Below are 27,985 nucleotides of genomic sequence, written 5' to 3' on the forward strand. Positions count from 1 at the left end.
TATATTATTAGAAGGTAAGAGTTATGTGAATCAGTTTTAAATGAGAATGGAGAAGGCTTTTGATTTAAGGCTTCTCAGTAGGTGACTTCATATTTCTTCCAATCAATGCTCAGACTGTATATCTTAATGTTTCATACTCCCAAGCTTGGCGTAGCACCATGGTAGAAATCCACACGCTCTTTTGTGGGCATCAAAGTGCAGGCAAACATCCTCCTTTCTGAGGGAGGCATGTGGCCCTATGTAAAGAGCAGAAATAATGCAGAAGGACATTTTTACACCAGCGCTGCCATTTCTGAGTCGTGTGACCCTGACCCTGGAAGCTCCACTACCGGCTTCCCCACACCTCACTGGACAGTGGGGAGACAGCAGATGCAAACTGCACAGAGCAGAGTGCCTGACCTGGGGCAGGCACACAGCACACAGCAGTCCCCCCACTTCACACAGCCAAGGCCAGTCAAAGACTTAACCCAAGCCCTAGACTTCTGGTTGTTGCTCAGTTGCCCACTCACGTCTGACTCTTTGTGACCCCATGAACTGCAGCATGCCAGGCCTCCCTGTCTCTCACCATCTCCCGAAGTTTTCCCAAGTTCATGTTCACTGCATCGGTGATGCCATCCAACCATGTCATCCTCTGATGCTCTTGTCTCTTTCTGCCCTCGATCTTTCCTAGCATCAGGGACTTTCCCAATGAGTCGTCTGTGTGCATCAGATGACCAAAATATTGAAGCTTCAGCGTTAGCATCAGTCTTTCCAGTGAATAGTCAGGATTGATCTACCTTAAGATTGACTGGTTTGATTTCCTCGATGTCCAAGGAACTTCCAGGAGTCTTTTCCAGCACCACAGTTCAAAGGCATAAATTCTTTGGCATTCTGCCTTCTTTGCGGTCCAGCTTTCACAATCATACCTGCCCGCTGGGAAGACCATAACTTTGACTATACGGACTCCTGTCGGCAGAATAATATCCCTGCTTTTCAACACACTGTCTCGGTTTGTCAATCGCTTTCCTGCCAAGAAGCAACAGTCTTCTGATTTCATGGCTGCAGTCACCATCTGCAGTGATTTTGGAGCCCAAGAAGAGAAATCTGTCACTACTTCCATCTTTTCCCTTCCTATCTGGCATACGGTAATGGAGCCAGATGCCATGATCTTAACTTAATATTTAGTCTTAAGCTGGCTCTTTCACTTTCCTCCTTAACCGTTATCAAGAGGTTCTTTAGTTCCTCTTCACTTTCTGCCATGTGGCCTAGTGGTAAAGAAGCCACCTGCCAACGCAGCGTTCTGGTACCCAGTACCAAGTGGACTGAGGTGTTACTGGAGAGACTAGTGATGAACCCTTGGTCTGAGAAGGAGAGGATCAGTGGCTAGATCTGAAATCTACAGAAATAAAGTCCACAGAAAGCACAGAAATAAAAATTCTTGACCTTACTGCTTTTAGGCTACTGATGCACCCCACCCATTTTTCTCTTAACTAGAGAAGGTTTGCAATCACTTCTTGCTGAAGTCTGCAATAGAGCTGCCAGGGCCACACAACTCAGAAATGGCAGGGCCAGCGTAAAGATGTCCTTCCGTATTATTTCTGTATACCACTACATTCAGTGTGCAGCCAGGCCTCTTCCCACCAGAAAAGTTGTGGGTAAGAATGGCTCTCAAAAGCAAATGGATACCCACTCCAAAAGGGAGATACACAAATCACATTAGTACCATTCTCTTTTAAACAAAGAAAGCCGACATACTTGCAGGGCAGAATCCGGACAACATCATTCTGTTTATAGCTTTCTATGCACACTGCACAATGATCGAAGTCTGGGTCTGTTTCCTGAAACACAAGGCATGGGAACAAAAGTTACACACTACTCCTAAAAGTACCTAAATGGAGGACATACAATCCAGCTAAAATTTCTCCTGTGGCAACTATGGTAAACAGGCGATTATAGAATGAAAGGTTATAAAAAAACGTAGTATGTTTCCAACTGCTTAACTGTGTCAACCCAAATTGTATGCGGGCCAATCTATTTTGCTTTTAAACTACAGTATAACAATTATTACTAATTCTGTTTGTGAAATATCTTAGAAATCAGAATAACAACGTTTTTCAAGATATAAAAACCAGCCATCACCTTGGACCATCTTCTCCCCACTACGGCTGCGTCAGTATTCTGAGTATGTTTTCCTTATCAGGACACTCATCTCACCACAAAATTAAGTACCGGCAGGAAAGATGGTGAGCCACCACAAGACCTGGCCCAAGGATGGGAGATCTGGGACAGAGAACAGCCATGGATTTGACTCTACACTAGGTCTTGATCAAGGTTCAGGAAGAGTCTGCCAGGTGTTTGGTCAACAAGGGTAACTGATCTCTGCCTCCTCTGGACTGGGGAAGGGTTCCCCTGCCCGGTCATGAAACAGAGCACTACCAGGAAAGGCAGCACTGTTTGTTGCGTCACTGCCCCTTGGACTGAAACTCAGCAGGACAGCTGTTGACAGGTGTAGGAGACACAAACTGTGAAAAGTGTTGGCTTTAACAAGGAAAGATGGTTAGCATGGGGGACAAAGTAGGATGCATAAGCTGAATGAGCTCCAGAGAAATTCAAATTAATGTGGCAGCTGAAGGCTATCAGATCAAAAAAGCATTTATATGGGCAATCACTCCTCTGGCATGAAGTACAGTTGTTGAGATGCTGCATATATTTTCTGCAAGTATTTTTAATTTTTTCCTTCGTGTACCATGAAGTTCACTGAAAATATTTCTACCGTTTGGAGCTGTGACAGGGGAAACTAGATGTAGGGTGTCAAGGAAGTGGGAATAAAAATGAGTAAAGTCAAGAAAGTGGTAAAACTTAAGAGGATGGAGAATTATCTGTAATTATCCTTCCAGAGTTCTTCGATAAAAAATTAGAGTTGGCTTTTAGCAGAAGACAGGTTTGGTTTTTATGCCTTCAGAGACACAATTTTTAAATTCTAGATAGCCTTGAATATATTGAATATAGGGTCTCACATTAAGTTGCTATTTTGTCCACAGAAAGCAGAAGCAGGACTCCACCAAGTTTTGCGATCTGACTGAAGAACTGGGGTTAGCAATTTCAGCCACAGATAGCTTCTATCACTGCCTCTATGATTTATTCCCTGTAAGCTTCCAGGCCCAACTCTAGTAAACTGTGCCCTTGTTTCAAACTGCTTAGCCACCTGTACAGGAAGTGCCATGTTAACCACCACCCCCTGAATGTGGGTCTCCAGTTCTCCACGAACTGTGAAGAATTAAAACATAAAAGAGAGATGCAAAGTCTTAGAAAGCACAGGAAGAGAATGCACATTCCTGGCTCTTTACAGAAGAACCCCAAAGTACGCTAGGTTTTAGCAGAAGAAAAGTGTTGAAGAGCACAGCTAGGGAAATTATAAGTAGTCCAGTGAAGCTAATGATGATAAGAGCATTAAAAGTCCAGGGAAATTAGAAAATTGTAAGGAGGATCTCCAGATGACAGGCATACTAAGAATAAGATTTCCAAGAGAAGTTAGTTTACAATAAAGCATTAGATAGTATGCTTGAAGTAAAAGGAAAACCTAATGGAGGAGACACAAATGGTCAGTATGTATTGTCACCTACCAAATAAAAAGCAAAATACTTCACTGTTTTTACAGTGCTAAAGAGGTTTCATTACTGTACCTTATCACCCTTTTTCACTGTTCTGGTTGTCAATTTGCTGATGGCTTTCTTGGCTGCATCTCCAAGACGACGCTATGAAAATAGCAAAGAAAAACAGATGTTAAGTGCAAAATCTCTGGATTTTTCTTATTTCAGCAAACTTTATTAAAATTTTTACTGAGTTATAATAGATATACGCATTATATTAATTTCACGTATGCAACACAATGATCCAATACTTGTATTATGTTTTGAAATGATCACAATAACTCAATATCCATCACCAGACAGACCTTTTTCCTTCTTGTGATAACTTTTAAGATATACTCTAGATGATATGGCACCCCACTCCAGAACTCTTGCCTGGAGAATACACGGAGGGAGGAGCCTGGTAGGTGACAGTCCATGGGGTTGCAAAGAGTCGGACACGACTGAGCGACTTCACTTTTACTTCACTTCACTAGATGATATTCTTTATTTTAAAATAAATATATAAAGTCCTATTATCCTACATTACTTTCCAAGTCATATCATATGAAAGGATTCCAAGAAAGCAGTTAAAAAGTTAGAAAAACTGGCAGTTTCTCCACAGATTTAGCATTCTGGTAAAAAAGTGTATATAGTTAAAAAAAAAAAAAGCCAGGTGTCATAATCACCAATGCATTTTGTATCTAACAAACATTTCTAACATTATCAGTATCTAGTTCTTACACACGTCAGAGCTACTGCCACTGTTCCAATAGCTTTCTTATTCTGCTCCAAGGGTGACACACTAATTATTAGACACACAAGCTCTGTCTTTGTGAAAGGATATCTCAAAAACTCCTTAAAACTGCTTATCAAGATCAGTGTGTGGGGGAAGGGATGCAGTCATGAACTCTGCTTCTGACTGCCACTGCTATGCTCCACGATTTAGGAAGGTACATTCACCTTTCTGAGTTTGAGTTTTTCTCATTTATTTAAGAGAGTTAAATCAGGCAAATCTCTAAGGCTTGGAAAAGAGTAGGAAGGAGTTAGATGAAGAAAGCATTGGGACAGGAAGGGGGATTCTGGACCAAGGACTAGTCCAGTAAAGACAAACAGGTAAGAGGCACAGGTATGTGAGGGAAATTACAGACTGATATAACTGTAACTATGGTGAGCATATATTTTATTACTCATATTAGAATGTTCTGAGAGTGAGAGGACCCTGTTAATAATTATACTGGGACAACAGGTGCAAACCGAGACTGCAGGCACACTGGGACAGATGGTCACCTTGCATATGCTGCTGCTGCTGCTGCTAAGTCGCTTCAGTCGTGTCCGACTCTGTGCGACCCCAGAGACGGCAGCCCAGCAGGCTCCCCTGTCCCTGGGATTCTCCAGGCAAGAACACTGGAGTGGGCCGCCATTTCCTCCTCCAATGCATGAAAGTGAAAAGTGAAAGTGAAGTCGCTCAGTCGTGTCCGACTCTTCGCGACCCCATGGACTGCAGCCCACCAGGCTCCTCCATCCATGGGATTTTCCAGGCAAGAGTACTGGAGTGGGGTGCCATGGCCTCCTCCCCACCTTGCATATAACCAGATCCTAAACTGTGATAGGAGGCAGATGATGGGGCTGTAGTGGTATGACAGAGGCTAAAACGAGGGAGACCTTGGATTTTATCCTGATGAAACAAAAACAACAGAAAATTTTAGGACGAACTTCAAAGTACACAAAAGAAAAAAGAATTTAATGGACCTTTAAAGTACTCATCATTGAGTTTCAATTATCAATATTTCACTATATTTTTCATCTATTCCCCTCTCATTACTGTCCTAGAGGATTTCAAAGGCACATCACAAACACTGTATGCTTTCACCCATAAACTCATACCAAGTGAACTATGTCTAACAGATACGGGCTTTTGTTTGGTGCTACTGTCTTACCTAACAAAATTAACAATAATTAATCAACATAATCTAACACTCAAACTATTTCCTCAAGTGTCTCCAGAATGTCATACTATAGTTGGCTTGCTTGAATCAGGATACAGCAAAGTCTAAACATGGCATTTGCTTGCTATGTCTCTCAAGTCTCCTTTAATCTACGAGTCCCCTCAACCACATACATGCATTCATACATACACATGCATACATACACATATTTCAAAAACAGCCTTATGGAAACATAACTGACTTAAATTGCATAAAGTGTACAATTTGAAGTTTTAACTTGACCCATGAAAGCATTACAATAATCAACAGTCTATCATCCTTCCCAAATTTCCTTGTGTCTCTTCCTAATTCCTTCTTCCTGCCATCCTTTCACTTCATCCCCTATGACTTACTTTCTGCTACTATGGTTTATATTTTTGGGAGTTTTATGTAAATGGAATGATAGTGTATACTATTTTCTGTATGCTTTCGTTCACTCAGCATAATTACCCTGAGATTAACCCATGTTGCCGCATGCATCAATAGTTCACTTCTTTCTTATGCTATGTAGTATCCCATTGTACCACAACTTATTTACCCTTTTCCCTGTTGATGAGGCAGTTTTGGTGGTAATAAATAAAGCTAAAAACAAACAATATACTTTATATTCAAACAGTACACAGGTCTTTGTAAGGATCTGTGCTTCCTTTCTGCTGGGTCAAACAGCTATGCAGCAGGGAAGACTGGCTAATATGGCAGGCATGTCTGACTTTTTAAAAATTAATTAATTTTCTTACTGAAGGATAATTGCTTTACAGAATTTTGTTGTTTTCTGTCAAACCTCAACATGAATCAGCCATAGGTATACATATATTCCCCTCCCTTTTGAACCTCTCTCCCTATCGCACCCTCTAGGTTGATACAGAGCCCCTGTTTGAGTTTCCTGAGCCATATAGCAAATTCCCGTTGGCTACCTATTTTACATATGGTAACGTAAGTTTCCATGGTACTCTTTCCATACACCTCACCTGCTCCTCCCCTCTCCCCATGTCCATGTCTGTTCTCTATGTCTGTTTCTCCACTGCTGCCCTGTAAGTAACTCTTCAGTTATAATTTTTCTAGATTCCATATATATGCATTAGAACATGATATTAATCTTTCTCTTTCTGACTTACTTCACTCTGTATAATAGGTTCTAGGTTCATCCACCTCATTAGAACTGACTCAAAGGCGTTCCTTTTAATGGCTGAATAATATTCCATTGTGTATACATACCACAACTTCTTTATCCATTCATCTGTCAATAGAAATCTAGGTTGCTTCCATGTTCTACTATTGTAAACAGAGCTACAATGAACAATGGGATACATGTGTCTTTTTCAATTTTGGTTTCCTCAGGGTGTATGCCTAGGAGTGGGATTGCTGGGTCATATGGTGATTTTATTCCTAGTTTTTTAAGGAATCTCCATACTGTCTTCCATAGTGGTTGTATCAATTTACATTCCCACCAACAGTGCAAGAGGGCTCCCTTTTCTCCACACCCTCGCCAGCATTTATTGTTTATAGACTTTTTGATGTTGCCATTCTGACCAGTGTGAGGTGATATCTCATTGTAGTTTTGATTTGCATTTCTCTAATGAGTGATGTTGAGCATCTTTTCATGTGTTTGCTAGCCATCTGTATGTCTTCTTTGGAGAAATGTCTGTTTAGGTCTTTTTCCCACTTTTTGATTGGGTTGTTTGTTTTCCTGGTATTGAGTTGTATGAGCTGCATGTGTATCTTGGGAATGAATCCTTTGTTAGCTGTTTCATTTGCTATTATTTTCTCCCATTCTGAGGGCTGTCTTTTCACCTTGCTTATAGTTTCCTTTGCTGTGCAAAAGCTTTTAAGTTTAATCAGGTCCCACTTGTCTACTTTTGTTTTTACTTCTGTTACACTAGGAGGTGGGTCATAGAGGATCTTGCTTTGAATATGTCATCACGTGTTCTACGTTTTCCTCTCAGAGTTTTATAGTTTCTGGCCTTACGTTTAGGTCTTTAGTCCACTTTGAGTCTATCTTTGTATATGGCATTAGGAAGTGTTCTAATTTCATCCTTCTACATGGAGCTGTCCAGTGTTCCCAGCACCATTTACTGAAGGGGCTGTCTTTGCCCCATAATATATTCTTGCCTCCTTTGTCAAAAATAAGGTACCCACAGGTGCATGGGTTTATTTCTGGGCTTTCTATCTTGTTTCATTGATCAATATTTCTGTTTTTGTGCCAGTACCATACTGTCTTGATGACTGTAGTTTTATGGTATAATCTGAAGTCAGGAAGGTTGATTCCTTCAGCTTCACTCTTCTTTCTCAAGACTGCTTTGGCTATTTGGGGTCTCTTGTGTTTCCATGTAAATTGTGAAATTTTTTGTTCTAGTTCTGTGGAAAATGTCATTGGTAATTTGATAGAGATTGCACTGAATCTGTATCATTTGGTAAAATAGTCATTTTCACAATATTGATTCTTTCTACAGGAACATGGAATATCTCTTCATCTGTTTCTGTCATCTTTGATTTCTTTCATTAGTGTCTTATAATTTTCTGTTTACAGTTCTTTTTGTCTCCTTAGGTGAGTTTATTCCTAGATATTAAATTCTTTTTGATGCAATGGTGAATTGATTAAGGATTGATTCCTTAATTTCTCTGATTTTTCATTGTTAGTATATAGAAATGCAAGGGATTTCTACATATTGATTTTGTATCCTGCAACATTGCTAAATTCACTGATTAGCTCTAGTAACTTTCTGAAACTTTCTTTAGGGTTTTCTATGTATAATATCATGTCATATTCAAACAGTGAGAGCTTGACTTCTTCTTTTCTGATTTGGATTCCTTTTATTTATTTTTCTTCTCTGATTGCTATAGCTAGGACTTCCAGAACTATGCTGAATAACAGTCGTAAAAGTGGACACCCTTGTCTTGTTCCTGATCTTAGGGGGAATGCTTTCAGTTTTTCACCATTGAGAATAATGTTTGCTCTAGGCTTATCATATATGGCCTTTGCTATGTTGAGGTAGGTTCTAGGTTCCCATTTTTTTGAAGAGTTTTAAACAATAGAATGGGAAAGACTAGAGATCTCTTGAAGGAAATTAGAGATACCAAGAGAACATTTCATGCAAAGATGAGCACAATAAAGGACAGAAATGGTATGGACCTAACAGAAGCAGAAGATATTAAGAAGAGGTGGCAAGAATACACAGAAGAACTATACAAAAAAAGATCTTCACGACCTAGATAATCATGATGGGATGATCACTCACCTCGAGCCAGAAATCTTGGACTGTGAAGTCAAGTGGGCCTTAGGAAGTATCACTACAAACAAAGCTAGTGGAGGTGATGAAATTTCAGTTGAGCTATTTCAAATCCTAAAAGATAATGTGAAAGTGCTGCACTCAATATGCCAGCAAATTTGGAAAACTCAGTAGTGGCCACGGGACAGGAAAAGGTCAGTTTTCATTCCAATCCCAAAGAAAGGCAATGCCAAAGAATGCTCAAACTACCACACAATTGCACTCATTCCACATGCTAGTAAAGTAATGCTCAAAACTCTCCAAGCAAGGCTTTAGCAATATGTGAACCATGAACTTCCAGATGTTCAAGCTGGATTTAGAGAAGGCAGAGGAACCAGAGGTCAAATTGCCAACATCCATTGGATTATCAAAATAGCAAAAGGGTTTCAGAAAAACATCTATTTCTGCTTTATTGACTATGCCAAAGCCTTTGACTGTGTGGATCACAATAAACTGTGGAAAATTCTGAAAGAGATGGGAATACCACACCACCTGACCTGCCTCTTGAGAAATCTGTATGCAGGTCAGGAAGCAACAGTTAGAACTGGACATGGAACGAAAGACTGGTTCCAAACAGGGAAAGGAGTGTGTCAAGGCTGTATATTGTCACCCTGCTTATTTAACTTATATGCAGAGGACATCATGAGAAATGCTGGACTGGATGAAGCATAAGCTGGAATCCAGACTGCCAGGAGAAATACCAATAACCTCAGATATGCAGATAACTCCACTCTAATAGCAGAAAGCAAAGAAGAACTAAAGAGCCTCTTGATGAAAGTGAAAGAGGAGTCACAGTGAAAAAGTTGGCTTAAAACTCAACATTCAGAAAACTAAGATTATGGCATCCAGTCCCATTATTTCATGGCAAATAGATGGGGAAAGAGTGGAAACAGTGGCTGACTTTATTTTTTTTGGCTCCAATCTGCAGTCACTGCAGATGGTGACTGCAGCCATGAAATTAAAAGATAATTGCTCCTTGGAAGAAAAGTTATGACCAACCTAGACAGCATATTAAAAAGCAGAGACATTACTTTGCCAACAAAGGTCTGTATAGTCAAAGCTATGATTTTTCCAGTAGTTGTGTATGGATATGAGAGTTGGACCATAAACAAAGCTGAGCACTGAAGTATTGCTGCTTTTGAACTGTGGTGTTGGAGAAGACTCTTGAGAGTCCCTTGGACTACAAGGAGATCCAACCAGTCCATCTAAAAGAAATCAGTTCTGAATATTCATTGCAAGGGCTGATGCTGAAGCTGAAACTCCAATACTTTGGCCACCTGATGAGAAGAACTGATTCATTTGAAAAGACCCTGATGCTGGGAAAGATTGCAGGTGGGAGAAGGGGATGACAGAGGATGAGATGGTTGGATGGCATCACCGACTCTATGGAAATGAGTTTGAGTAAACTCCAGGTGATAGACAGGGAGGCCTGGCGTGCCACAGTCCATAGGGTCCCAAAGAGTCGGACACGACTGAGCGACTGACTGAAATGAACTGAATCATAAATGGGTTTGAATTTTATCAAAGGCTTTTTCTTTATCTATTATCATATGGTTTTTATCTTTCAGTTTAATATGGTATCACATTGATTAATTTGCATATATTGAAGAATCCTTCCATCCCTGGAATAAACCCAACTTGATCATGGTGTCTGAACTTTTTGATTTGTTGCTGAATTCTGTTTGCTAATATTCTGTTGAGGATTTCTGCATCTATGGTCATCAATGATATTGGCCTGTAGCCTTCTTTTTTTTGCGTTGTCTTTGTCTGGTGTTGGTATCAGGGTGATGGTGGCCTTGTAGAATGAGTTTGAAAGTGTTCCTTCCTCTGCACTTTTTCGAAAGCTCTTCTCTAAATGTGTGACAGAATTCTCTCCTGTGAAGCCATCTGGTATTTTGGTAGATTTTTGACCACAGCTTCAATTTCAGTGCTTGTTACTGAGTTGTTCATAATTTCTATTTCTTTGTGGTTCAGTCTTGGAAAATCGAACATTTCTAAGAATCTGTCCATTTCTTCCAGGTTATCCATTTTACTGCCATATAGTTGTTCATAATAGTCTCTTATAATCCTCTGTATTTTTGCATTGCCTGTTGTAACCTCTTTTTCATTTCTAATTTTGTTGATTCTTCTCTATTTTTTTCTTAATGATCCTGGCTAAAAGTTTGTCAATTTTGTTTATCTGATCAAAGAACCAGCTTTTAGTTTTATTAATCTTTACTATTGTTTCTTTCATTTCTTTCTGCTCGGACATTTATGATTTCTTTCCTTTTACTAATTTTTTTTTTTCTTTTTTCCAGTTGTTTTAGGTGTAAAGTTAGGTTGTCTGTTCGATGTTTTTCTTGTGTCTTGAGGTAGGATTGTGTTGCTGTAAACTTTCCTCTTAGGACTGCTTTTGCTGCATCCCATAGGTTTTGAGTTGCTGTGTTTTCATTGTCATTTGAGTCGAGAAATTTTTTGATTTCCCTTTTGATTTCTTCAGTAACCTGTTGGTTATTTAGAGATGTATTGTTTAATCTCCATGTGTTTGTGTTTCTTACAGTTTTTTTCTTGTAATTGATACCTAGTCTCATAGCATTGTGGTCAGAGAAGATGCTTGAACGAATTCAATTTTCTTAAACTTACTGAGGTTTGATTTGTGACTCAAGATGTGGTCTATCCTGGAGAATGTTTCATGTGCACTTGAGAAAAAGGTATATTCTTCTGCATTTGGGTGAAATGTCCTGAAAATATCAATGAGATCCATCTCATCTAATGTATCATTTAAGACCTGTGTTTCCTTATTAATATTCTGTTTTGATGATCTGTCCATTGGTGTGAATGGGGTGTTAAAATCTCCTACAATTTTTGTGTTACTGTACATTTCTCCTTTTATGTGTTGGTGTTTGTCTTATGTATTGAGGTGCTCCTATGTTGGGGGCATAGATATGTACAGTTTTTATGTCTTCCTCCTGGATTGATCTCTTGATTATTATGTAGTGCCCTTCCTTATCTCTTGTAATCTTCTTTAAGGTCTATTTTATCTGATATGAGGATTGCTACTCCAGCTTTCTCTTGCTTCCCATTTGCATGGAATATATTTTCCCATCCTCTCACTTTCAGTCTGTATGTGTCTTGAGGTCTGAAGTGGGTTTCTTGTAGACAGCATATATATGTATCTTGTTTTTGTACCCATTCAGTCAGTCTGTGTCTTTTGGTTGGGGAATTTAATCCATTTACACTTAAAGTAATTATTGATATATATGTTCCTATCGCCATTTTCTTGTTTGGGGTTGATTTTATAGATCTTTTTCCTTCTTTTGTATTTCTTGACTATATAAGTCCCTTTAACATTTGTTGTAAAGCTGGTTTGGTAGGACTGAATTCTCTTTAACTTTTGCATGTCTGAAAAGCTTTTTATTTCTCCATCAATTTTGAATGAGATCCTTGCTGGGTACAGTAATCTTGGTTGTAGATTTTTCCCTTTCAGTACTTTATTTATATCCAGCCATTCCCTTCTGGCCTGCAGAGTTTCTGCTGAAAGATCAGCTCTTAAATGTATGGGGTTTCCCTTGTACGTTACTTGTTGCTTTTCCCTTGCTGCTTTTAATATTCTTTCTTTGAGTTTAGTCTTTGTTAATTTGATTAGTATGTGTCTTGGTGTGTTTCTTCTTGGGCTTATCCTGTATGGGACTCTTTGTGCCTCTTGGAGTTGATTGACTATTTTCTTTTCCATGTTGGGGAAAATTTCAACTATAATCTCTTCAAAAATTTTCTCATACCCTTTTTCTCTTCCTCTTCCGGGACCCCTGTTAATTCAAATGTTGGTGTGTTTGGCATTGTCTCAGAGGTCTCTGAGACTATCCTCAGTTCTTTTCATTCTTTTTAGTTTATTCTGCTCTTCACAAGTTATTTCCACCATTCTATCTTTCAGCTCACTGATTTGTTCTTCTGCTTCAGATATTCTGCTATTGATTCCTTCCAGAGTATTTTAAATTTCAGTAACTGTGTTGTTTGTCTCTGTATGTTTATTCTTTAATTCTTCTAGGTCTTTGCTAATTGATTCTTGCATTTTTTTCCATTTTGTTTTCAAGGTTTTTGATCATCTTTACTATCATTATTTTGAATTCTTTTTCATGTAGTTTGCCTATTTCCTCTTCATTTATTTGGACTTCTATGTTTCTAATTTGCTTCTTCATTTGTGTAGTATTTCTCTGCCTTTTCATTATTATTATTATTTTAACTTACTGTGTTTGAGCTCTTCTTTTCCCAGGCTTCAATGTTGAAGTCTTTCTTCCTGTAGGTTTCTGCCCTCCTAAGGTTGGTGCAGTGATTTGTGTTGAGCCGCTATTTTTTAACAGTACATTCAGATGCTTCCAGTTACTCCAGCGATGATTATCTGGTTGGTGGATATTCCATGGCCTCTCCATACCTACTGCAGTACTTTTGGCCTGTCCTTCACTCTGTTAGTACTGAACATATACAATGAAAAATTTCAAGAAAAATATATTCAGTGTATCCTCTGTTTAATTTCCAAGTGTATCAAGAGTGGCCAAGGAGACTCCTGAGGTGGACACCAGAAACACCATTGAGAAGGGAAGACATCAACGCTGATGCCTCCGGGTTCCTGAATACCTATTCAGCCCCCAGGGGGCTCGAGTCCCTCCCTAGTGCAAGGTAGGCAGTGAGCCCTGCTCACCAAGGTCTCTGGTGGTGGCAGTGTGGGCAGCAGTCCAGGGCATGGGGAACAGTGGTGAGTCTCGCTGGGACACAAGGTGTCTCCTACAGTCTCAGTGGCAGTTGTTCCAGAAGTTCTGGATGCCCCAGGCTTTGGCTGCATGGAGAGCCAGTCTCACATGTCTGACTTTTTAAGAGACTGACAAAATGTTTTCCAAAGTGAGTGTACCATTTCACATTTCCACCAGCAGTGTATGAAAATCCCAATTTCTCCTCCTCCTCACCAACACCAAGTCTTTTTCATTTGATTCTAACAGGTGTGCAGTGGTATCTAATTGAGGTTTTAATTTGCATTTCCATAATGACTAATGAAGTTGAGCATCCTTTCATGTAGTCATTTTCCACCTGCATATTTTCTCTGGGGAAGTGTCTGCTAGAATCTTTGGTCAATTTTTCTGTTGTTCAGTTGCTAAGTGGTGTCCGACTCTTTGTGACCCCATGGACTGCAGCATGCCAAGCTCCTCTGTCCTCCACTATCTCCTAGAGTTTTCTCAAATTCATGTCCATTGAGTCAGTGATGCTATTTAATCCTCTGCTGCCCAATTCTCCTTTTGTCTTCAGTCTTTCCCAGTATTACAGTCTTTCCCAATAACTCATCTCTTCACATCAGGTGGCCAAAGTACTGGAGCTTCAGCTTCAGAATCAGTCCTATCAATGAATATTCAGGACTGATTTCCTTTAGGATTGACTGGTTGGCTCTCCTTGCTGTCCAAGGGCTCTCAAGAGTCTTAACACCACAGTTCAAAAGCATCAAATTTTTGGCACTCTGCCTTCTTTATGGTCCAACTCTCATCTGTATATGACTACTGGAAAAACCACAGCTTTGACTATATGTACCTTTGTTGGCAAAGTGATGTCTCTGTTTTTTAATATGCTGTCCAGGTTTGTTAATAGTTTTCCTTCCAAGGAGCAAGTGTCTTTTAGTTTCATGGTTGCAGTCACCGTCTGCAGTGATTTTGGAGCCCAAGAAAATAAAGTCTGTCATAATCTCCACTGCTTCCCCATCTATTTGCCACGAAGTGATAGGATCGGATGCCATGATCCTATTTTTCTGAATGTGGAGCTTTAAGCCAGCTTTTTCACTCTCCTCTTTCACCCTCATCAAGAGGCTCTTTAGTTCTTTGCTTTCTGCACATTAGAGCTTTATCATCTGCATATCTGAAGCTACTGATATTTCTCCTGGTAATCTTGATTCCAGTTTGAGCTTCATCCAGCCTGGCATTTAGCATGATGTACTCTGCAGAGAAGTTAAATAAAAGTGTGACAATATACACCTTTGTCATACTCCTTTCCCAATTTTGTACCTGTCAGTTGTTCCATGTCCAGTTCTAACTGTTGCTTCTTGACCTGCATACAGGTTTCTCAGGAGGCAGGTAAGGTGGTCTGGTACTCCTATTTCTTTAAGAACTTTTCACAGTTTGTTGTGATACACTGTATAATCATTTAAGAGATTTGATTTAGGTCTTACCATTCAGGTGGTTTTCTCTACTTTCTTCAATTTAAGCTTGAATTTTGCAATAAGGAGCTCATGATCTGAGTCACATTCAGCTCCTGTTTTTGCTGAGTGTATACAGCTTCTCCATCTTTGACTGCAAAGAACATAATCAACCTGACTTTTGCAACCTGAATTTTGCAATAAGGAACTCATGATCCGAGTCACACTCAGTCTTGTTTTTGCTGAGTGTACACAGCTTCTCCATCTTTGACTGCAAAGAACATAGTCAACCTGACTTTAGTTTGACCAACTGGTGATGTCCATGTGCAGAGTCACCTCTTGCATTGTTGGAAAAGGGTGTTTGCTATCACCAGCATGTTCTCTTGACAAAATTCTGTTAGCCTTTGTCCTGTTTCGTTTTGTACTCCAAGGTCAAACCTGCCTGTTATTCTGGATATCTCTTAACTTTCTACTTTTGCATTCCAATCCCCTATGGAGAGAACATCTTTTTTTGGTCTTAGTTCTGGAAGATGTTGTAGGTCTTCAAAGAACCAGTCAACTTTAGCTTCTTTGGCATTAGTGGTTGGGGCACAGACTTGGATTACTGTGATACTGAATGATTTGCCTTGGAAACGAATGGAGGTCATTCTCTGGTTTCTGAGGTTGCACCCAAGTAGTATATTTTGGACTCTTTTGTTGACTATGAGGGTTAATTACTCCATGGCTTCTAAGGTATTCTTGCCCACAGTAGTAGATATAATGGTCATCTGAATTGAATTTGCCCATTTCCGTCCATTTTAGTTCATTGATTCCTAAGATGTCAATGTTTCCACTCTTGCCATCTCCAGCTTGATCACATCCAGTTTACTCATGGACCTAACATTCCCGGTTCCTATGCAATAGTGTTCTTTACAGCACTGTACTTTCCTTTCACCACCAGACACATCCACAACTGAGCGTCGTTTCCTCTTTGGCCCAGCTGCTTCATTCTTTCTGGAGCTATTAGTAATTGTTCTCCATGCTTCCCAAGTACTTATATTGGACATCTTTCTGCCTGGGGGGGCTCATCTTCTGGTTTCTGGTCGTTTTGCTTTTTATCCTGTTCAGGGGGTTCTTGCAGCAAGAATACTGGAGTGGGTTGCCCTTTCCTCCTCCAGTGGACCACATTTTGTCAGTACTCTTCACTATGACTTATTTGTCTTGAGTGGCCCTGCATGGTATGGCTCATAGCTTCATTGAATTACACAAGCCCCTTCGCCATGACAAGGCTGTGATCCATGAAGGGGCCCGTTTGTCTAGAGTTTATTGTTTATTATTGGCTTGAGAGTATTTTACATATGCTAAAAGTTCAATGTGCTATCCACTGCACTACAGAGCTATCTAGAGATTACTTTACATACTCTAAATAGAATTCGTTTTCCATATATTTTCTCTAAATCTGGTGAAAGTGTTAGTTGCTCACTCATGTCAGACTCTCTGTGACCCCATGGACTGTAGCCCACCATGGCTTCTCTGTCCATGGAGTTCTCCAAGAAAGAATACTGGAGTGAGTTACTATTTCCTTCTCCAGGGTATCTTCCTGACCTAGGGACTGAAGCTGGGTCTCTTGCATTGCAGGCAGATTCTTTATCATCTGAGCCACCAGGGAAACTTTTAATTTTGATGATGTCAGTTTATCAATGTTACATTTGTCAGTTGTATTCTGGTGTCATATCTAAGTAATCTTTGCCTATCCCAATGTTACAAGAGTTTCCTCTATTTTCTTTCTAGAAGTTTGTATGTAGGCCTTTAATATGAAGCTCGCTGATTCATTTTAGTACTTTTTATATGGATCAAGGTATGGATCAAAGTTTTTTTGGTTTTGTTGTTTTCATATGACACATAATTGTTCTAGCCCCACCTGCCCTTCCTCCACTGAACTGCTTTTTACATTTGGCAAAAATCAGTTGACCATATATGTGTGGGTCGATATCTGAATACTGTTTGGTACCATATATCTATTTGTCTATCATTAAGCAAATACCACAGGGTGACGATTTCTTAGCATTGTAACAAATCTGAAGTCAACTCCAATTTTTTTCTTCTTTTCCTATATCTTTTGGTTGTTGTTGATCTTTTGCTTTCCCATATCATTTTAGGTTCATCTCATCAGTTTCTATTAAAAACAAAAGCCTTCTGGGATCCACACTGAGATTGCTCTAAATGTATAGATCAACTGGGAGAGAAATGACATTTTAATACTGAGTCTTCCCCCCAAAACTGTATATCTCTCCATCTATTTAACTTTTGTTTCTCTCAACAATATTCTATAGTTTTCACTGTATAGGCTTGCATATCTTTTGTGAGCTCTCTAAGAATTCTCTGTTTATGCTATTTCTTGTTGATGCTAATAGAATGGTATTTTAAACATTCAATTCCCATTCATTGCTTGTACAGAAAATTCATTAATGTATCTGATACTTTGCAACCTTGTTAAACCCGTCTGTTAGTTCCAGTATCTTTTTAATGAGCTCCATCAAATTTTCTTCACAGATAATAATGTTATCTGCAAATGAATAGTTTTACTTCATTTCTAATACAGATACATTTCTTTTCTCGTTCCTTACTGAACTGGCTAGAACCTCCAGTATAGTGTGGAAACAGTCTTCAGAGCACACATCTATCTCTTGCTCCTAATTTAAGGAAAAACCATTTAGTTTTTCTCCTTTAAATATGATCATGCGTGTGTGCTAAGTCACTTCAGTTGTGTTTGACTCTGTAACGCTATGGACCGTAGCCCACCAGGCTCCTCTGTCCATGGGATTCTCCAGGCAAGAATACTGGAGTGGGTTGCCATGTGCTCCTCCAGAGGATCGTCCAAACCCAGGAATAGAATCTGTGTCTCTTGTGTCTCCTGCACTGGCAGGTGGTTCTTTACCACCAGCACCACCTGGGTCAGTTTTTCGTAGATGTTCCTCATCAGTTTAAGGACGTTACCTTTTTTTTTTTTTTAAGTTTTATTTATTTTTTTTATTTTTAATTAATTTTATTTTATTTTTAAACTTTACATAATTGTATTAGTTTTGCCAAATATCAAAATGAATCCACCACAGGTATACATGTGTTCCCCATCCTGAACCCTCCTCCCTCCTCCCTCCCCATACCATCCCTCTGGGTCGTCCCAGTGCACTAGCCCCAAGCATCCAGTATCAAGCACTGAACCTGGACTGGCATCTCGTTTCATACATGATATTTTACATGTTTCAATGCCATTCTCCCAAATCTTCCCACCCTCTCCCTCTCCCACAGAGTCCTATTAAGGACGTTACCTTTTATGTTTACTTTGCTAAGAGATTTTAAAAATGTCACTTAACTTTTACTGTAAAAAAAAAAACAAAAACAAATAAAAACAATGGTAATAGTGTATAAGATGATCGTAAAAACATATCCATAACCTGTAAGTACTGGAAACAAGTCGTAAAGACACCAGGATGGTTCTTTTGTAGCTTTTGTCCCCCAAGGAGGCACAGGGTCCCTGATGATGAATGATGATGAAATTCGCTCAGTCGAGTCCAACTCTTTGTGACCCCATGGACTCTATAGTCCATGGAATTCTCCATGCCAGAATACTGGAGTGGGTAGCCTTTCCCTTCTCCAGGGGATCTTCCCAATGCAGGGATCGAAGCCAGGTCTCCCACATTGCAGGTGGATTCTTTACCACCTGAGCCACAAGGGAAGCCCAAGAATACTGGAGTAAGGAGCCTATCCCTTCTCCAGTGGATCTTCCCAACTCAGGACTAGAACTGGGGTCTCCTGCATTGCAGGCGGATTCTTTACCAACTGAGCTATGAGGGAAGCCACAGTGTCCATACTAGTTCTCAAAAATGAGAGAAAGTCTCATATGTTGAAACAGGGGTTTTAAATGAATTTGACTTTAAGAAGTCAAATTCTTGTAAATCAAGTGGCTTTGCCTACTGACATTTGCTGTTTACCAACAGTAACATTTATGTATGGCCAGATCTTAACACCTGCTTTCACTTGATTCTAATGGCAAACCTGTGCCTGTGGTCTTGGCCTCACTGCTCACCGAGGTACTAGCTGTTCTACAAGAGCTTGTAAAATACCGCAGGTGCTCAAAAACCCGTGGAATGAACAGCTGTCTGCTCAAGACCATTTTTTTAAAGTCTGTTGGTAGGCTGGTAGGTAATATGGAAAAACAATAGAGGAATCCCAAATCCTCTGAGAGTGGAGATGGAGATAATCAAGGATTAGAAATCATTTGCCGTAGTACAGATGCAATGAACAGACCTGAGGTCAGCTCTGGGAGGAAAAACCCTCCCTGATTCTAGTCACTTCCCAAGGGAAGGGACTCTCGTAACTATTAGTCTGTCTTTCTCGAAACCAGGCCCTCTGTCTGCCTCAGGAACAAGGACAGTCTCAGATAGGTGGTTCCCATATGCTGAGCCTGCCATCAGGGAGGCTTCATCCTCTTGGGTAGTCTTGGGTGAGGGCTGGGGAAACAAGGATACGGCAAGTCTGTCAACTCTTGGCCAGCTGTCCTCCAGGCCCTGTGCACTGCCCTCCATGAACCCTACATCATCCCAGAAACTTGCTAAGACTTTTTAATTAGGAATACATGCTGGATTTTGGCTATTTTCTTGCATCTACTGGCTCAGATGGTAAAGAATCTGTCTGCAATGCAGGAGACCTAGGTTCGATCCCTAGATTGGCAAGATCCCCTGGAGAAGGGAATGGCTACCCATTCCAATATTCTTGCCTGCAGAATCCCAGGGACAAGAGGAGCCTGGGAGGCTACAGTCCATGGGGTTGCAAAGAGTCAGACAAGACTGAGGGACTAAGCATGCACTGAGATCATAGGTTTTCCCTTTTTTGGTCTGTTAATATGATAAATTATATTGAGTGTTAAGTCAACCTGAATTCTTGGGATAAATGCCACTTGGTCATGATGAATTATCCTTTTTACATATTGTTGGATATGATTTGCTAAAATTTGTTTAGAACTTTTGAATCTATGCTTCAAGAGGGATTCTGGCCTGTACTTTTCTGTTTTGTAATGTTTTTCGTCTGGTTTTGCTATCAGGATGATTCTGGCTTCATAGAATGAAATGGGAAGTATACCCATCTTTTCAATTTTCTGGAGTTTGTATTGAATTATTATCTCTTCCTTAAATTTTTGTTAGAACTCATCAGAAACCATATCGTACTTGGAGTTTTCTTTTTTGGATAATTTTAAATGCAATTTTGTTAATAAAAATAGGGCTATTCATCAAATCATCTGGAATTTGTCCATTTCATAGAAGTTATCAAATTTACTGGCATAAACCTGTTTCTTTTGGTTGCTAAGTTGTGTCCTACTCTTTGTGACCCCATGGACCATAGTCCACCAGACTCCTCTGTCCATGGGATTTCCCAGGCAAGAACACTGGAGTGGGTTTCATTTCCTTCTCCACAAAACGTGTTCATAAGATTTCCTTATTATCTTCATAATCTGTAGTGATGTCATCTCTCTCATTTTTAATACTGTTAATCTGTGCCTTCTCTTTTGCTCCTGATCAGTTTGGCCAGAGGGTTGGCAATTCTAGTTCTTTGAGTAATTTTCTCTACTGTTTTTCTGTTGGCTGGTTTGCCAACTGCTGCTCTGATCTTTCTTATTACCTTTCTTCTGCCTACTTTTGGTTTAATTTGTTCTTCTTTCTCCGACTGAAGTGTAAGCTCAGAGTATTGATTTTAGACATTCTTCTCTAATACAGAAATTGCTGTAGTGGCATCTTTAAAATTTTGATATATTGTATTTTCATTCAGTTCAAATGATATTCTAATTTACCTTTTGATTTCTTCATCTCATGGGTCATTTAGACATTAGACATTAGGGGGTTTTCCAGAGATTTTTGTTATTAATTTCTAATTTAACTCCAAGAGGTCAGAGAATGTATTTTGTATGGCTTGAATTCTTTCAAAATTTATTGAGACTTGTTTTATAGTGCTTCAAAAAAATCTATGTTCTGCTTTTGTTGGATGGAGTGTTCCATTAACATCAATCAGGTAAAATTAGTTGATTCAAGTCTTTTATATATGCAATGACTTTCTGTCTACTTATTCTTTTAATTATTGAGAGAGAGGTAATCAAATCTCTGACAATAATTACAGGTTTGTTTACTTCTCACTGAAGGTTTACACTTCGTATTTTTTTTTAGCTTTGATATTGTGTGTGTGTTAGTCACTCAGTCATGTCCAACTCTGTGACCCCATGGACTGTAACTCGCCAGGCTCCTCTGTCCATGGAATTCTCCAGGGAAGAATACTGGAGTGGGTGCCATTCCCTTCTCCAGGGGATCTGCATGAATGTTTAAATGTAATGTTCCTAACTGACCATAGTAAACTGACCATTTATTATTAAGAAGTGACTTATCCCTAGCAATAGGTTTGCTCTGCAATCCTGTGATATTAATAGCCTCTTCAATCTTATTTTGATTTGTGTTGGTATTGTGTAGCTTTCTTCATCCATTTGACATAGGTTTCTTATAAAGAGCATATGGTTGGGTATTGATTTTTTTTTTTTTTTTTGGTCCAATCTGTTAAGTCTCTGCTTTTAATTCAGTGTTTAGATCGTACACTTTAATGCTTACAATAGTATTCTTTCATTTCATCCCTCTCAGCTTTTGTGCTATTGTTGTCATCCACTTATCCTATACAACTCCATAATACGTTATCATATCTTTAAACATATAAATATCTTACAGAGTAAACAATTTTTAAACTGTGGTAAAAACATGTAACATAAAACTTAACATTCTAACCATCTCTGAGTGTACACTTTTATTAGTGTTAAGTAAATTCACATTTTTATGCATCAAATCTCCAAAATACATTCATCTCACAAAACTGAAACTCTGTATCCATTAAACGTTCCTTCCTTCCCCCTACCCCTCTGCCAGTCCCTGGCAACCACTATTTTACTATCTTTGAATTTGATTACTCTACATATCTCATATAAGAGGAATCATACAGTATTTTGTCTTTTTTATGACTAGTTTGTTTCACTTGCCATAATGTCCTCAAGGTTCATCCACAATGTAGCATGTGTCAGAATTTTCTTCTTTTTTAAAGCTGAATAAGGCTTAATAATATTTAAAGCTGAATAGTATTGCATGTATACATCGTATTTCCTTTATACATTCATCTGTTTATGGACACCCAGGCTGCTTCCACTTTTGGTTATTGTGAATAATGCTGCTATTGAACATGGGTACAAAATAATCTCACTGAGATCCTGTTTTAAATTCTTTTGGTAAATATCCAAAAATGAAATTGCCAGGTCACATGGTACTTAGAAGTTTTGAGGAACTGCTATACTGTCTTAAAAGTGGCTGTACCATTTTTTTTTTCCCCCAAGAAAGGTAACCTTTATTTGCACCTTCTCTCTGAATGGAATTCATTTAACAAATATTTACTGGGCATGTGCCCTCCCTCTTCTGGACACAAACTGCATCCTCAACTACAAACTCCCTGGCTGTTAGAGCCAGGGGCTGAGGTCTTGGCTGGTCACTAAGTACTGCTCTTTACCTGTGTTAAGTGAGGAGAGCAGACTGCTACTGCTGCTAAGTCACTTCAGTCGTGTCCGACTCTGTGCGACCCCATAGACTGCAGCCCACCAGGCTCCCCCGTCCCTGGGATTCTCCAGGCAAGAACACTGGAGTGGGTTGCCATTTCCTTCTCCAACGCATGAAAGTGAAAGGGAAGTCGCTCAGTCGTGTCCGACTCCCAGCGACCCCATGGACTGCAGCATACCAGGCTCCTCCGTCTGTGGGATTTTCCAGGCAAGAGTACTGGAGTGGGGTGCCATTGCCTTCTCCATGGCTGTACCATTTTGCAGTATATAAAAGGTTCTAACTTCTCCTCATCCAAGAAATATTTATTTTCTGTTTCCTGAAATATTAGTTCTAATGATTGTGAAACAATACCTCAATTGTGGTTTTGATTTGCATTTCCCAAATGATTAGCATGTTGAATATCTTTTCACGTGGTTATTGGCTGTCTGTATCTATTTGAGAAATGTCTTTTTAAGTTTTTTCCATTTAAAAAATCAGGTTTTTTTTTGTTGTTGTTGCTGATGCTGAGTTGTAGTTCTTTATATATCTTGGATAGGGACTGCACAGACTTTTGATGCACATTCTAAATTTTGATATATTCCAATTTATTTATAATTTTTATTACTTGTACTTTTAACATCATATCCAACAAATCACTGTCAAACCATACTCTGTTTTATAGTTTTACTCTTATGCTAAGGTCTCTGACTTATTTCAAGTTAATTTTTGTATACAGTGTAAGGTAATGGTCCAAATTCATTCTTTTGTATGAGGATATCCAGTTTTCCCAGCATCATTTGTTGAAAAGACTGTCTGTTCCTCATTAATGGTCTTGGCACCATGTCAAAAATCATTTGAACATATATGTGAGGGATTATGTCTGGGCTCTCAATTCTACTCCACTGGTCTGTCTTTATGCCAGCACTATACTGTTTTGATTACTGTAGCTTTGTAATAAGTTCTTTATATATATATCAGATCAGATCAGTCGCTCAGTCGTGTCCGACTCTTTGCGACCCCATGAATTGCGGCACACCAGGCCTCCCTGTCCAACACCAACTCCCGGAGTTCACTGAGGCTCACGTCCATCGAGTCAGTGATGCCATCCAGCCATCTCATCCTCTGTCGTCCCCTTCTCCTCCTGCCCCCAATCCCTCCCAGCATTAGAGTCTTTTCCAATGAGTCAACTCTTTGCATGAGGTGGCCAAAGTACAGGAGTTTCAGCTTTAGCATCATTCCTTCCAAAGAACACCCAGGGCTGATCTCCTTCAGAATGGACTGGTTGGATCTCCTTGCAGTCCAAAGGACTCTCAAAAGTCTTTTCCAACACCACAGTTCAAAAACATCAATTCTTCAGTGCTCAGCCTCCTTCACAGTCCAACTCTCACATCCATACATGACCACAGGAAAAACCATAGCCTTGACTAGACGGACTTTTGTTGGCAAAGTAATGTCTCTGCTTTTCAGTATGCTATCTAGGTTGGTCATAACTTTCCTTCCAAGGAGTAAGCGTCTTTTAATTTCATGGCTGCAGTCACCATCTGCAGTGATTTTGGAGCCCAAAATAATAAAGTCTGACACTGTTTCTACTGTTTCCCCATCTATTTCCCATGAAGTGATGGGACCGGATGCCATGATCTTCGTTTTCTGAATGTTGAGCTTTAAGCCAACTTTTTCACTCTCCACTTGCACTATCATCAAGAGGCTTTTTAGTTCCTCTTCACTTTCTGCTTATATATATATGTATATGTTGCTGCTATGTCACTTCAGTCGTGTCCGACTCTGTGTGACCCCATAGGCAGCAGCCCACCAGGCTCCCCCATCCCAGGGATTCTCCAGGCAAGAACACTGGAGTGGGTTGCCACTTCCTTCTCCAATGCATGAAAGTGAAAACTGAAAGTGAAGTCGCTCAGTCGTGTCCGACCTTCATCGACCCCATGGATTGCAGCCCACTAGGCTCCTCCGCCCATGGGATTTTCCAGGCAAGAGTACTGGAGTGGGGTGCCATAGCCTTCTCCAACATATGTGTGTGTATATATATATGTGTGTGTGTGTGTGTACATATATATATATGTATGTATGTATGTATTTGGCTGCATCTTAGCTGCAGCACGTGGGATCTAGTTCCCTGATCACAGACTGAACCTGGGCCCCCTGCATTGGAAGTATGGAGTCCCTGCAATAAGTTCTTAAATTAAGAAGTTTGAGATCTTCAATTTTGTTCTTCTTTTTCAAGGTTGTTTTGGGTATTTGGATCTCTTCAGATTCCATATGAATTTTAAAATAGATTTTTCTCTCTGCAAAAAAGTAATGGGAATTTTGATAGGGAGTGCACTGACTTTGTACATCACTTTAGGTGCTATTATCATCTGAACAATATTAAGTCTTCTAATCCATGAATACAGTATGACTTTCCATTTATTTGTATCTTTAATTTCTTTCAGCAACATTTGGTAGTTTTCAGTGTAATATAAGTCTTTTATCTCCTTGGTTAAGTTTATTCTTTTCTTTAGTATCTATTTATTTGGCTGCACTGGGTCTTAGCTGTGGCATGTGGGATCCAGTTCCCTGACCAGGGATTAAACCCAGGCCCCTGCACTGAGAGCTCAGAGTCTTAGCAACTGGACCACCAGGGAAGTCCTGGTTAAGTTTATTCTTAAGTATTTTACTCTTTTATTTCACTGCTGTTGTAAATGGAATTGTTTCCTTAATTTCCTTTTTAGATTGTTCAGTGTTAGTATATAGGACATATTTTGAAGGCAGATCTGAGATAACGGATAGATTAAATGTGGAATATGGGAGAAAGAAATGGGTCAAAAGATGATCCTGAGTAGCTCAGAGAATATAATCACCATTTAATGACATAAAGAAGATACAGGAAAAGAAGATTTGGAAGGAGAAATCAAGAGTTCAGTATTGGGTGTATGAAGTCTGAGGTCAAGTATCATGAGAACTGACTTCTAGAGATGGGAAGCACAGGTCACGGTGCCCTCGACAATAATCATTCAGTGGATGAAAAGGAAGAAAAGCCTAATGGAGTGGCCTTCAACTGGGACAAGGTGGTGATGCCAGGGCAGCTTTTTAAATCTTACCAAATTTCCTCATAAAATGCAGAGAAAAAGTAAAAGCTGGCAAACATCTTTGGCAAAGCCAGGTGGAAGAATATCTCATAAACCCCAGACTACAAGTAGGTGGGGTCAGACCACCAACTGCAGCATTATTCTATGGATACACAATCAGCATTTGTGTTAAGGTAGTGGAGGGAAGAGGTTCTGACAGTCCTAAGAGCTTTATCCATTCACTATGAAGCTCCCATCAGTCTTTCACCTGATTTTTAGCACTCAGAGATGATCAGTATAAACCTATCATTTCACTGAGGGTTATGAAATGGTGTTTCTCTAATTCGTAATTCATTTATTAGTTGGAGTTATTCTATAAAGAAGTTTCCCTCATCAACTAGCTGGTTACTATGCAATATAATTTGTACAGAAAAAGAAATATTTTTTAAAAAGTCAGTTTTTAAAAATTGATTTCCAGAAAACTACTTTCTATTTGGTTCTAACTACTTTGAATTACAATCAATGGCAATATTTATTCCCTGAATGCTCAGTCTTATCTCTGACGAATATGGTCTTATCTATGGCCAATATGACCAACCTGGTAACCAGATCCTTCTGGTATTGCTGTAATAGAATTCAGTAGCTTCCTTGCTATCTTGAATAATATTCATCTTATACACTTGCTGTCCTAAACCTACAGTATATCTTTTCTCTAAGGATCCCTAAGCTTTTCTGACTGGGAAATATTTAAAAATAACCCTAAGCAGTCTGAGGGTGGAATGCAGTGGGAACAGAGATTCATCATTCTCAGTTCAGTTCAGTCACTCAGTCGTGTCCAATTCTTTGTGACCCCATAAACTGCAGCACGCCAGGCCTCTCTGTCCATCACCAACTCACGGAGCCTACCCAAACTCATGTCCACTGAGTTGGTGATGCCATCCAACCATCTCATCCTTTGTCGTCCCCTTCTCCTCCTGTCCTCAATCTTTCCCAGCATCAGGGGCTTTTCAAATGAGTCAGCTCTTCACATCAGGTGGCCAAAGTATTGGAGTTTCAGCTTCAACATCAGTCCTTGCAATGAACACCCAGTACTGGTCTCCTTTAGGATGGACTGGTTGGATCTCCTTGCAGTACATGGGACTCTCAAGAGTCTTCTCCAACACCACGGTTCAAAAGCATCAATTCTTCGGCACTCAGCTTTCTTTGTAAGTCCAACTCTCACATCCATACATGACTACTGGAAAAACCATAGCCTTGACTAGATGGACATTTGTTGGCAAAGTAATCTCTGCTTTTTAATGCTGTCTAGGTTGGTCATAACTTGCCTTCCAAGGAGTAAGAGTCTTTTAATTTCATGGCTGCAATCACCATCTGCAGTGATTTTGGAGCCCCAAAAAATAAAGTCTGACACTGTTTCCACTGTTTCCCCATCTATTTCCCACGAAGTAATGGGACCAGATGCCATGATCTTCATTTTCTGAATGTTGAGCTTTAAGCCAACTTTTCCACTCTCCTCTTTCACTTTCATCAAGAGGCTTTTTAGTTCCTCTTCACTTTCTGCCATAAGGGTGGTATCATCTGCATATCTGAGGTTATTGATGTTTCTCCTGGCAATCTTGATTCCAGCTTGTGCTTCTTCCAGCCCAGCGTTTCTCATGATGTACTCTGCATATAAGTTAAATTAAGCAGGGTGACAATATACAACCTTGATGTACTCCTTTTCCTATTTGGAACCAGTCTGTTGTTCCATGTCCAGTTCTAACTGTTGCTTCCTGACCTGCATACAGATTTCTCAAGAGGCAGGTTAGGTGGTCTGGTATTCCTATCTCTTGAAGAATTTTCCACAGTTTATTGTGATCCACACAGTCAAAGGCTTTGGCATAGTCAATAAAGCAGAAATAGATGTTTTTCTGGAACTCTCTTGCTTTTTCCATGATCCATTGGATGTTGCCAATTTGATCTCTGGTTCCTCTGCCTTTTCTAAAACCAGGTTGAACATCAGGAAGTTCATGGTTCATGTATTGCTGAAGCCTGGCTTGGAGAATTTTGAGCATTACTTTACTAGCAATTGAGATGAGTGCAATTGTGCGGTAGTTTGAGCATTCTTTAGCATTGCCTTTCTTTGGGATTGGAACGAAAACTGACCTTTTCCAGTCCTGTAGCCACTGCTGAGTTTTCCAAATTTGCTGGCATATTGAGTGCAGCACTTTCACAGCATCATCTTTTAGGATTTGAAATAGCTCAACTGGAATTTCATCACATCCACTAGCTTTGTTTGTAGTGATGCTTCCTCAGGCCCACTTGACTTCACATTCCAGGATGTCTGG

At 39.7% G+C, this 27,985-nt stretch overlaps 1 protein-coding gene across 4 annotated transcripts in view; it reads right to left on the minus strand.

Annotated features, from left to right (window-relative positions):
* RNF130 (ring finger protein 130) overlaps positions 1 to 27,985 on the minus strand; it is a 185,122-nt gene that overhangs the window by 63,784 nt on the left and 93,353 nt on the right. For all 4 annotated transcript variants that reach the window (XM_027548471.1, XM_027548470.1, XM_027548473.1 and 1 more), the window contains 2 exons: positions 3,663 to 3,734; positions 1,735 to 1,817 (listed from right to left, as the gene is read on the minus strand). In XM_027548471.1, coding sequence (XP_027404272.1) covers positions 1,735 to 1,817; positions 3,663 to 3,734 — 155 coding nt within the window. The remainder of the gene's footprint in view (positions 1 to 1,734; positions 1,818 to 3,662; positions 3,735 to 27,985) is intronic.

The sequence above is a fragment of the Bos indicus x Bos taurus genome, chromosome 7 (genome assembly GCF_003369695.1).
Source record: "Bos indicus x Bos taurus breed Angus x Brahman F1 hybrid chromosome 7, Bos_hybrid_MaternalHap_v2.0, whole genome shotgun sequence".
In the NCBI taxonomy this organism is placed as follows: Eukaryota; Metazoa; Chordata; class Mammalia; order Artiodactyla; family Bovidae; genus Bos; species Bos indicus x Bos taurus.